The sequence below is a fragment of the Saimiri boliviensis genome, chromosome 1, assembly GCF_048565385.1.
Source record: "Saimiri boliviensis isolate mSaiBol1 chromosome 1, mSaiBol1.pri, whole genome shotgun sequence".
NCBI lineage: Eukaryota > Metazoa > Chordata > Mammalia > Primates > Cebidae > Saimiri > Saimiri boliviensis.
The window spans coordinates 122,548,313-122,561,026 of NC_133449.1; the positions used below are offsets into that span (position 1 = coordinate 122,548,313).

At 51.6% G+C, this 12,714-nt stretch overlaps 1 protein-coding gene across 3 annotated transcripts in view; it reads left to right on the forward strand.

The window, feature by feature from the left end:
• ZNF423 (zinc finger protein 423) overlaps positions 1-12,714 on the forward strand; it is a 363,648-nt gene that overhangs the window by 65,434 nt on the left and 285,500 nt on the right. For 2 of the 3 annotated variants that reach the window (XM_074403307.1, XM_039461811.2), the window contains one exon: positions 647-706. The exons of the other annotated variant lie outside the window; for it this stretch is intronic. In XM_074403307.1, coding sequence (XP_074259408.1) covers positions 647-706 — 60 coding nt within the window. The remainder of the gene's footprint in view (positions 1-646; positions 707-12,714) is intronic. 3 annotated transcript variants of the gene reach the window in all.

Below are 12,714 nucleotides of genomic sequence, written 5' to 3' on the forward strand. Positions count from 1 at the left end.
AATATTATTACATGCCCCAGACTGGGATTAATTCCAGGACAAGAGCGTTATTATGATGTGTAGTGTTTCTCCCATATTCTCCTAGTGCGTGGCCTCCACCAACCTGGGCTCATGTGATGGGGTGTGGGATGGTGGGGACACTCTATCCCTGCCCAGCATGATTCTGTGGGGTCCCAGCTGGAGTGGGGGGACGCTAGTTGTTACCAACTTCTGATGTCATCAGGCCATGAGTTGCAGCGCGCAAACGTGTTGTCATTGGGAGAGTTGACCTTAGTGTGTCCTGAGGTCTGTCTGTGGGTCAGGTTTCAGCAGGGTCACAAGGACTCACCAGTTTGCTCAACTCTGAGAGCAACCTTATTGGTTTCTTGAGACAGTGCTGAGGTTGATTAGTGATGTCTGACAAGGGCACAGGCATAGGGAAACCATGACTGACCCAGCACTTAACTTGCTATTCCTGTTTTATTCTGATCGTTTTACTTCTCTGTGAAACCAATAAAGGCCTCTTTGTAGCTTTATCCCCTCTTCCCTGGTCATGGGTATTATAACAAGGACTCCCAAAAGTGTTCCTTCTTCCTTGCCCTGTGCCCCACCTGATCTATTTGTACAGTCTTCAAACTCACAGGCCCATCTCTGTTCTCTCTTTCAGTTGAAGAGGGGGAGGCCTCAGACTTCTCGCTGGCCTGGGATTCCTCCGTGACAGCAGCAGGTAAATGCCTGGGGGCTGGCGGGAGAGTTGCAGGGGGTCCTGGGGGCTGGCCCAGGAACTCAGAAAGCCACCCAGCTGGTTTTGGAAGTGATATTCTTTGTGTCACATTCCTGCCTCCAGTCCAGACTACCCCGTGCAACACGATTTTTATATCAGTTCCATATGGTCAATAAAATCTATTACATACGGAGACTAATATTCCCTTATTCTCCCGAGGGCCACGTTTCCTTCTTGTGGGCAGGGTTCAGATGGGCGGTGATTTTCCCACTGCACAAGCCTTGAAGCTCCCCGCTATGGGTGTCACTGCACATTCATTCCAATCTAATTGCATAAAAGCCACTTTAATAGGACTTTAAAACTCCAGTCTACATCAGAATTTCTCTTTCCCTCCCTGGAAAGGTCTGCTCTGCACGCTCAGGGCTGGCAGAGCTGAGCTCATGCCTCCAGGGAGAGGTTAACGGGGAGCTCAGACTCGTGGGGTGTCGAGGGTGATGTGACAGCCAGGACACGGGATCCCCACAAAAAGCTCTTCTGTGTACCTTGGTTTCCCAGCTGTGAAAAGAGGTGGATGAGTGAAGATTTTCTACTGTGAAGTTTTATAGCTTGGAGCCTTCTCATGAGACCTGAGATTAGAACTGGCTTTGGGGGTCTTTGGAAGCTCCTGAGTGGGGCTGGGCTCTTCTGTTGGCTCTGCATACAGCCTGGCCTCTCTTGGCAGTGGTGCCTCCGGCTCCTTGTCTGGCAGGTGCTGGGATCCCCTTCCTTATCCTCCTCCTCTGCCTTGGGCCAGGCCTGCCCTGGGATCCTGACAGCTTTCTCCAGATTCATGGGGGAACCGGAGCTGCTTCAATCTTGTAGAATCTTAAGGCCTGAGGAGGCCTATGAGGGAACCATTCAGTCCAAGCGTCTTCTCTTTCAGTTGTAGAAACTGAGGCAGGAAGAGAGATTTGCTCTGGGTCAGTATTTCAAAAATGTGGTTAGGCATCAGGTATATGAACATTTAATGTTTTCCTTGTTACATGTCTAATGTGTGATATTATAGACATTTGTGACTTACGAAGATGCTACATTCGTTTAAGTGAAAAACACTGAGTTGACAAAAAAGAGTTAATAGTACAGAATACGGAGATTCAGCGGGAAGCGTGAAGGTGGCTCAAAATACTGAAATTTGGGAAAGCAGACAAAACCCTTGAACCCAAGCCTGTGGCCACTGGTTCAGTGTCCTTTCCAGCAGGAGCTGATGCTGCCTGGAGAGTCCACAGGGTCCTGTTTGACCCAGGCTTGGGCACTGTTGTGGCTGCAGTTGCCCTGGCCCTTGGTGGCAGGGGCGTCCTCCATAGAGAGGAGCCTTGTCTGCAGCCAGTGTGGTGAGTGGTGCTCAGATTCCAGAGAGGAGTGTCCGGGACTAGGACAGGCCTTGGGGTCAGCACTGGGTCGGGGGGGGCGGGGGTGAGGGGCTGTGTGTCTCCTTCTGTGTGGCGGGGTGCGCTCCCCATGGTTGGGGGAAACAGCCAGACCTTAAGGCCCCGTGTCTCAGAGAGGCAGTCTTGAGAGATGAGGGGTGCAGGGGCTCAGGCTTGCTACCCGCTCTAGAGAGGATCCCACTGTACCCCAAACCCCTGAACTGGGAAAGCACTCAGCCCAGTGTTTTCTACAAAAGATCCTCCCTCCCAGCTGCTTTCCTGGTGGGGCCGGAGGTGATGTGGACAGATGGGAACAGCAGTAGCGTGCAAGGAGGGTGCTGGCAGTGGCTGCTGTAGATGGAGAGCCCTGGGAAGGGGGGTGTCAGGCACCCCAGTTGCATCCCCAAGGCAGTGAGGTGTCTCCCAGCTTGCCGAAGGCAAGGGCAGTGTTGATGGTAGGGCCCTGGGATCTGCAGTTCTGTGATTCCATAGTTGGGCGGCCAGTCTTAGGGCCTCTCTGGGGTGCCTGGAAGTAGTGGGAGCTGTGGGATTTGCTAGTTTCCCCCCAAGAGCTGAGCATACGTGGTGCATGCAGGAGGATGCACACTCCTCATGACTCCCCGGCCACGGCTCACCACGGCGCCAGTCAGTTTTGGATTCTGTGCTCCGTGATGGCGAGAGGGAGGGCAGCGTGTCCCCAGCAGTGGATAATCCACAGCCAGACCAGGAATTGTTCTGTTTTCTTTGGCCCATTTTTGCTGGTGTGTGTGTGTGTGTGTGTGTATGTGTGTGTGTGTGTGTGTTTTATAGTTCATGCATGTGATAAATTTTCCTTCCCAGTTCTATTGGACTTGGGCTATTAAACTCAGCTTGTATTCCCTGAGCGTGGGGCGTGTGAGTTGGCTCCAAGCCTGGGTGGCAGGCGGAATTCAGTGTGGGAGGCAGCCCTGGACGTGGGCGATGTCACATTTATTGAGCACTTACTTAGTGCATGCCAGGCACTGAGTGAACACTCTACCTGCAGCATCTTGCTGAGCCATCATGACAGCTCTGTGAGGTGGGTGCCACTTCTAGCAGCAGCCCTATAATTTCTCCGTGGGCTTGGTTTAGGGACGGCCATCTGGTGGATGACAGGGCCAAAGGCCTGGTGAAAGCTGCTTTTGTCTAATACTTTTCATTAAACTGAGAAAATGTCACTTGGCCACATCAGAGAATGGCAGCAGGTGCCAAGGAAGATTATGGGGGAGTAGAACCTCCCAGGCCACCCTTGGCACTGCTATTGAGAATCCCCATCCTCATTTGACAGATGAGGGAAGGAGCTTGGAGCCGTACAGTAGTGAATCCACGGTCCGCAGTCGGCGAGCTGTGGATCAGGGACCCCACCCTAAGTCCTGCGGAAGCCAGAGCCTGTGGCTTAACCTCTGTACCACCTGGCATCGGGAAGTGGAGCTCTGAGCAGGACTGAAGGCGGGGCATTATGGGGACTTCTTGAAGGTCCCTGGTGGGACAGGCCTGGTGGCTGCAGGGCATAGGTGCGTTTTGCTCACAGGACCCCCCACTAGCCCTGGGCTTGAGGGCGTTTTCCCAGGAGGAAGGGAGAGCTGTAAGGCATGGAGCAGCCCCTCTTCTAGGGGTCTCAGTTGTCCCAGCGTGCAAGCTTTTCATGCACCCCCCTCTCCCGTGCTTTGCCCAGCCCTGGGCATTTGATGGAGAACTGCAATCAAGAAGCAGAATGTGCAGTTTGCTTCTGCACTCACCCCTGGGCTCCCCTGGCCACCCTGCCAGTGGGGACGCTGTGGCCCTCCTTCCCCAGGAACAACCAGGTCTGCTCCTTCCATGCCCTCGAGCAGAGGCCCTGACAGTGATGGAGAGCCTGGCCTTGCCTGGCAGGGAAAGGAGCAAAATGATCAGCTCATGGCAATATCCTGCAGCCCAGGGGCGGGGGCGTGGGGAGCAGAGTGTGCAGGTCCACTTGGACCGCTCGCTGGTGAATGGGGCTGCTGAGGATGGGGCCCAGAAGAAGGAGCACTTCATTTGGAGTCAAGATGTGGGGGTGCCTTGGAGGTGTGCAGCTGGAGTTGTTAACCTGTTTTGAGCCACAGGTGCCTGTGGGCATCCAGTCGAAGTGTGTGGATTCTCTTTCAGAACATACTGAGTTTCATGTGTGATTTCAGGGGAGTTTGTGGGTTATTCTTCTCCTGCCAAACCCAGCTTCTTCTGCCTTGCCAGGCCAGAGGTGTGAACTCCTTAGAAATGCGAAAGTCCTTTCCAAATGTGTCCCTTGCCAGGGTTACAAACTCAAAGCCCACCTGAGGCAGGCTGGTGACCCAGATGGGCTGATATGTGAGGGGCTGTGGTGGACGGTGACACAGACCCTGCAAAGAGGATGGCTGGCTTCAGCTCCTGCCCGCCGGGCCGTGAATTGCCAGAATTCTGGCTGGCTTCAGAATTGCCACATCTTGAGAGGTTTTAAAAGAAAACTCAGAATGCTGGATTTTCATAAGAAATCTTCAGATTCTTAAAAAAAAAAACCAAACCCAACTTATATCGTTTTTAAAACAGCTTTATTGAGATATAATTCACATATCATACAATTCATCCATTACAAGTCAGTGAAGTTTGGTATATGTAGAGATTTGTGTGACCATTATTACTACAGTCAACTTAGAACATTTTCATGACCTTAAAAAGAAACTCCTAGCACTTTGGGAGGCTGAGGCAAGAGGATTACTTGAGCCCAGGAGTTCGAGACTAGCCTGGGTAACATAGTGAGACCCTGTTTCTACAAAGAATAAAAACAAAATAACTGGGCATGGTGGTATACACCTGTAGTCCCATCTTCTTGGGAGGCTGAGGCAAGAGGATCACTTGAGCTCAAGAGTTTGAGGTTACGGTAATTTATGACCGTGACACTGTATTCCAGCCTGGGTGACAGAGTGATAGCCTGTCTCTAAAATAACTAACTAAATAAAAGAAAACAATAATAATAAAAAAGAAACACTGTATCTTTAGCTGTTACCCCTACTCTTCTACCCCTCCCAGTCCCAGGCAACCACTGATCCTCTTTCTTTCTTTTCTTTCTTTCTTTTTCTTTCTTTCTTTGTTTCTTTTTCTTTCTTTCTTTCTTTCTTTCTTTCTTTCTTTCTTTCTTTCTTTCTTTCTTTCTTTCTTTTTTTCTTTTTTTTGATATGGAGTCTCACTCTGTCGCTCAGGCTGGCGTGCAAGGGTGCAATCTCAATTCACTGCAACCTCTACCTCCTGGGTTCAAGGGATTCTTCTGCCTCAGCCTTCTGAGTAGCTGGGATTGCAGGCAGGTGCCACCACACCTACTTTTTGTATTTTTAGCAGAGACTAAAATACCAGGGTTTTACCATGGTGGCCAGGCTGGTCTTGAACTCTTGATCTCAAGTGATCCACCTGCCTTAGCCTCCCAAAGTGCTGGGATTACAGGCGTGAGCCACTGCGCCCAGCTGATCCACTTTCTGTCTTTGTAGACTTGCCTTTTCTGGACATCCTGTCAGTGGATTCATATAATACGTAATCTCCATTGACTAGCTTTCACTTAGTCTAATATTTTCAAGGTTCATCCATGTTATTATAGGAAGTGTCTGTCCTTCATCCCTTTTGAGGGCTATCTAATATTCTGTTGTGTGGAAAGACCACATTTTGTTTGAGTATTGTTGATTGACATTTCGGTTGTTTTCATCTTCTGGCTGTTGTGAATACTGGTGCTGTGAATATCCATGTACAAGTTTTGTTTTGTTTTTTGAGGTGGAGTTTAGCTATATTGCCCAGGTTGGATTTGAACTCCTACCTCAAGGGATCCTCCTCCCTCAGCCTCCCATTGTAGCTGGGACAACAGGCGTGTGCCACCGCGCCTGGCAGTGTACAAGTTTTTGTTTGAACGCGTGTTTTTAGTTATTTTGGGCATATTTGTAGGTGTGGTATTGCTGGGCCAGAGGAGAATTTTATGTTTAACCTTTGGAGGAGCCGCCAAGTCTTCCCAGACATTTGACATTCCCACTGCCCATGAGGATTCCACTTTTCCCAGGTCCTTGCCAACACTTGTTATTTTTCTTTTTGTAAATTTTAACCTTCCTAGTAGGTGTGAGGGCATCAACTCGTTTTAAAAACACATTATTCAGGTCAAAGAATCTCCTTGTACTAGCGGGTTTGGGCCTGACCACCAAATAGAAGGAGGTTGCTAAGAGCGGCCTTGCTAAGGTGCTGTTGATTAGGGTAGAGGTTCCAGGCCTCCACTGCCCTTGGTCTACCTCCTACCAGTGTCTCCAACGCCCTCTCTCCTGCCCATCTCCTGGCACTAACTCTAACCCCAACCCCCACCCCAACCCCCGTCTCTCCCGCCCATCCCAGCCTGGTACTAACTTTAACCCTAACCCTAGCCCTAACCCTAACCCCCCATGCCCCCACCCATTCCAGCCTGGTACTAACCCTAACCCTAACCCTCACTCCCCTCTTTCCTGCCCATCCCAGCCTGGCATGGAGAGGCATCTTCCCTTCAGCATTTCCTCCCTCTTCCCACAGCCCTTTAGAATGAGATCTCTACGTGGCGGACACCAGAAACATGGTGCATGATCCTGAGGTCTATGATGCGGGGTTTCAGGGAACCAACATGACCATGTGGAAGTGTACCTCCTCTTTCCTCGTCACTGAGTTTGATCTGGAAGCTGAATCTGCTCATCTATTTTTTTTTTTTAAATTTTAATGCTTTTGATACAAGGCCTCGCTATGTTGCCCAGGTTGGTGTTGAACTCCTGGGCCCAAACAATCCTCATTTCTCAGCCTCCCAAGCAGCTGGGATTCCAGGCATGTGCCACCATGCTTAGCTTGAAGGTGGTTATTTTTGTGTAATTGTCCAAGCAGAGTCTCATTGGAATCTCCCCCGTCTCTAGGCTGGGTTCTGGGACCGGTTGGACGGAGTCTGCTCCATGGCTTCCTTCCAGCAAGGCAGGTCTGGAAAGCGCAGCGGGAAGAGGCAGTGGGAGGAGGATCTGGGGTGGGCCAGAGATAGGACACAGTTAGTCTGTTGACACATGCTTCTTGTGAATATCTGAGCAGGTTAGCTACTACGTTTATTTCTGGCATGGTGACAGAAACACTTGTGATTTGAGAGGAGCACTCAGTATCATCAGTTGACTGTGATGGCCCCACAGCCTGAGACTTTATTGGTGTCGTACTGTGAGTGGTGTTTTAGGCCTTCTTGCCATGGGACAGGTCTTCCTGTCCTGGTTAATGGGAACCATCACTCCCATTTACGAGGTCTCCTTTTCAGTGCTTTTGACATACCTATGAGAAAACCGAGAAACAGAGATGCTAGTGACTTGCTTCTCAGTCACTCAGCCAAACAGCAGCAGAGCAGGGATTTGAACACAGACAGCTCATGCATGAGTTTAGCGCCTCACCTGTAGATGGTAGACCTGCCGGTGAGAATGTGGGTCTCATGCTTTGTTTTACAGGAGACTCACTGCAGTCAGTTCTCTGCCCAGGTCACTCCTGGGTCAGTTAGAAGAGTCTGACTGAAGCCAGCCTTGGGGATTTGCTGCCCAGTAGGAGAGGAGGTGCATGTTTTGAAGAACTTGCACACATCTTCCATGTTCAAAGCTAGGCCTGGAAAACGCTGTGGGCCGGGCTCTCTGCAGGGACTCACACCACCTCCATCCCCTGTCCCCAGTCCTCCTTCCACATGTGGGTGTTGGGCCTGAGGGCAGTTTTCAGGGGAAGGTGGGAATGGGACTGCAGGCTCTGGGACCTGCTCAGATGGGAGGTAGAGCCGGCATTGGGGTAGCTGGTGTCCTGGGAGCCCTTTGGGAAGAATGCATTGAAGCCCCTCGTTTTTCTTTTAGCCTGGTGGGGTGAGGAGAATGGTGAGGGTCCCTACTCCTGATCAAGGTCACAGCTTCATCCCCTGAAGTACTTTGCCCCCAGGTTTTGGCTGGGAAAATGGACGGAAATGTCCAGAAGCCCCGGCCTTTCACCATGGGGAGGCGAGGCTGCTCTGTGCAATCCCACCTGCACTTCCAAAGCACGTGGAGCTGCCTCCCACCCTGCTTGTGCTTTGCTAGAGTGCATACTTACTGTTTCAACGACTTCAGAGAAACTCCACCCACAGCCCTGAGCTTCTGCACACTTGCTGTTTGCATTTCTTCCAGTCCCCTTTCGAGCTCTGTTCGTCTATAAGCTTCTAGATGAAGTCCAGGCTGTACTCGCAGTGGGTTCCCTTGTAGCCCCTGTGGGACCTGAGCGTCCTGTGATCCTGGGACCCATGCACCTCCCACCTTCGTGGCTGTGCTGGAACCATCGAGTGGATGGGCATGAGTGTTCTCCGCCTCTCCCCTGTTGGTTGTTGGGGCCGCTTTAGGTGTTGGCTATTGTAAATAATGCCCTGATGAACATCGTTGTGTGGGTAGTCTTTTTTTTTCCTCCTTTGGAGATTTTCTTAGGGGCTCCCAGGACCTTCTAACTTTTTCTTTCAATCCCTAAATCAAGACTGGAGAGACGGTTCCCCTCTTCTGTGTCCATTGTCCCCCACTGGGTTGCACTTTGAACTCTTCCCCAAGTGACCGTCCTGCATTGGGGTTGTCTGTGGGATGTCCCACCCCCCACCTCATGATTCCTGCCTGGAGCCGTGTGGCTGTGGCCCATGGTGCAAGCTGCCTGGGCACTCTTTGGCTTTGGACTGGTGTGCTGGTGCCATCCACCTTTTGTGCTTGAGCCCCCAACCCAATCGTCTTCTTGATGAGGACCAAGGGACGTTTTAAAGGAGCAGAAAAGTCTCACTAAATAGATGTAGAATTTCCCAGCATTTTAAAGACTTATGAAATGCATTTTTATATGGGGCCAGCTGGGGAGTTTCTCATTAGCTCGGCTGGGGAGCCTGTGGGGAGTTGAGCTAAGTGGAACCAGGCGGGCTGGGTAGGAAGACGCGGTGGCCTGGAGCTCACTGGGGGAGCGTGGCAGGCATGCGCTGGGGGGTCGGCTTCACAGACCCCTGGCCAGGTAGCCCGGGCTGTGCCTTTGTTAGAGCTGCTCCCCCTCCAGCACCGGGGGCCTCAGAAACCATCAGGTGGTGACTTGAGCTGAAAGGTGGCCCCTCTGTTACCATGGTGAGCAGTCCACAGGGTAGGGGCATTCTGTGCCATGTGTGCACATGGGTGCACGCACTTGTGCGTGTGCTTGTGTGTGAGTGTGCCCAGGTCGCTGCAGCCCTGACTCGGACCCCTGGGGTGGGGGGCTCCAGCGCCTCTGCGCTCCGCCTGCTTGTTGGTGCTGCATCCTGGGCTCCCTGGGGCTGCCTTGGACAGTTCTCTGAGGAGGATGTGGCATTTCCTGCAGCTCTGCACCAGCCTTGGGGCCCCCAGTGGGCTACACTCTTAATTGGCTTCCTTGTTGATGTGCCTGCTATGCCCATATGTGTGCAAAGTCCGTGCATACATGTGCATTTGTTCGCTCAGGACTCAAGTGTGCTTGTGCCCAGGGCATGTGGAAGAAAACACGTGTGCAGTGGGTCTTCTGACTCCTGCTCTCCTCCCCCTCTACCGTGGCCGATGACTTCACTTCCATGGAGCTGGGCTTGTCTTGCTGATTTCCACCCTCTTGAGATTGACTTGGGGCTTCCCTGATGGCAGGGATGCTGCCATTTGTCTTGTGTTCTCGGCCTGGCATTGGAACTTTGCAGCACAATTGCTCAGTTGATTTGGGACTGTCTGCCCCAGCAAGCCCATGGTCCCGCCTCTCCTCTCCTGGTGCTGTTGGGTATTTTGGGGGGCATCAGTAATGAGAGTTGTAAAGACAAAGGGGGCCAGTCCTACTTTCTCCAAAGTTGGCATGCTCCCCGAGGATGGAAAGGCATCTCTGTGGTGTTGGCCCTTCCCCAGGTCCCCAGGGACCCTGCTGGTGGACACTGGAAATCAGTGGTTATTTGGCGACTTGAAGCCTGTCTGTGAACAGTAAGGCGTGTCTGTGGGTTGGGGTGTATGCGGAGTGGGGGGCTGATGGCTTTGCTCCTCATGCATTTGAGGGAGTCATTGCCCATCCTATTCCCTCCAGTGTGACCCAGGCTTGTGCGTCCTGGGGTGGATTGCACCACTGCTGCTCAAACTTGAACACGTGTACAAATTTGGTGATCTTGTCAAGACACTGATTCGGACTCAGCAGGTCTGGGTGGGGCCCGAGATTCTGCATTTCTAACAGGCTCTGGGGTGATGTCGATGCTGCTGGTCTGCAGACTGGGTGTGCCCCCTGGGCATTTTTTGAAACTCAGCCTAAATGGCATCTCCTCCATGAAGTTTCCCATGATAGCCCTGCCATAATTTTGTGCCCTCCGCCACCCCCCCACTCCCCGAGCCTAAGAGCTCCCGGTCTGGCCCTCAGTGCTCTCACTGCCTTCTGCTTGCTTCTAATATTCTTTCTCTTCTTATCCCCTGCTCCCTGCCTCTCTGCTCACTCCTAGGGGGCCATGACCAAGTCTGATTCCCTGTGTCCCCACAGCCCAGCTCTGGCTTGGCAATTGGCAGGTGCTGCGCGGCCCGTGTCTGCTAAGCTGCAGAACCTCACCTCTGCTTCTTCATCTGTATTTTTCCCAGGAAGTTCAGGGCCTGAGTTTTGTTCACTTTGTTAAGAACAAAATCTGGGGTAGAGGTCTAGATACGTATTAGCTGTTCAAACCAGAGTAAGTTAGTAAGCCTCCCTGTCCTTTCATTTCCTCATTGCAAATGGGGATAATAGTAGTCCTACTTCATAAGGCCATTGCGAGAATGGCACAAGGGAATCCGCATGTCGTGCTCAGCCCCTAAGGTGCCACTTGGCACCCTGCATCTTTACCTCTGCTATCGATGCCATGTGGAGGAAGTGCCCTTTGGAGCTTGGCTCTGAGCTTGGGTCTGCATGAGTGGCAGAGAAGGGTGAGATGGGCCCTTCCCTCTCGTCACATCGTCACCCCTCCTGCCTTTCTCCCCACCTCTTGACTGGCAGTGTCTGGGCATGGCCGCAGTGCCTGGGGCAATCTGCTTCGCCTTCCTGCAGATTTGGGGTGGAACTGAGTCTGTAGGGAACCGTTCTTGTTCACCCTGGTACCCTGGTTAGTGAGACATGGCTTGTTTCCCAAGTTGGGAAGGCGGTGGGGGCGGGGGTTGGCGGGAGGTGGGCAGGGTCTGCTCTGAAAGGCAAAGACCTGAGGCTGTCATGAGATTGGGTTTCTTCCCCTGGTGAGGCTGGACACGTGGACTGTGTAGCCCTGGGCCAGCACCCAGTAGGAAATGGCCAAGGTCAGCCTGACCGCACCGCCTGGCCGGTCTTGGCTTCCTGGGTGGACACTCTGCCGGGCCCAGCTCCTGAGCTAGGTATGGTAAATGGTGCCCTGCTGTAGACAGTGGGCAGCTCACAGGGGTTTAGCTGCTGTCCTGTCAGCTGATATTTCCTTAAGATCCTTGAGTGTGCATGTAGGTGTGCACGCGCGCGCGCGCACACACACACACACAGATTAGGCTGAACCTGGCTATCTAATGCCTGTCTGGTTCAAAAAATTATTATTTTGCCTTCACTGATAATTTTTTCCCCTTTGTCATGGCTGATTACTTTAACTGATGGCTGCTGGCCATGTGGTAATAGTTAACACATCAGACCCAGGCTTAATCTGGCGAATATGACACATTTTACTTATGCTCTTCTACTTATCAAGGCTAAATGCCTTGCAAACCTGGCTAGCTTGTGGAGGCAGGGACAGTGCTTGTTTTGCTTACTGTTGTATCCTTAGCAATTAGCGCTGTCTCAGCAATAACAATTAAAAAATAATAAACAGCTAGTGAGCATCCACTCCGTGCCAGGCAGGGGGCTGTGGCATGCATTATCTCATTTAAGCCTTGTTAACCACAGTATTAGCATTCCCACCTCACAGATGAGCAACTGAGGCCCACAGAGGTAAGGAGACTGGTCCACTCTGCACAGCTAGTTGGGGTTCTGTCTGAGTCTAGGGCATGCTTTCTGTCGTTGCTGATTTACAGTGCCTGGGACTCAGTGGACACCTACTGAATCTTTGTGGAATGAGGGGCACTAGAATGTGCTGTGAGCCCTACTGTCATTGGAGCGACACACCACTAGTGAGAAGCCACCCGGGTCAGTGTGAGAATGAGTGATTGCTGATGGGCACAAAACAGTGAGTTCCCTTCAGTGGTGACATGTAAAGTCACAGTCATTGCGTGTGCATGGAAGTCCACACACAACACACCCACATGACATGCACACAAACACAAGCACACATGCACACATATTCATACATATAAATGCTCATAGGCTCACTCAGTGCAAATATACTCCACACGATGCACACGGATACTCACACACATGTGGGTACAGATTTGCATACAATGTGCATATATCCTCATGCACATGTATACACACTCACACATGTGCATGCACATTGGCATATGCATACTCTACACAATACACACATTCACACATAGGGGCTTTCACTTATGTGTTTCTCCATACTATACACATATGTACCCACAGTCAAGTGCATGTGTAAACATAATGCACACCCACACAGATTCCTGCAGACACAGGTGTGCACACAGATGCACACCTATA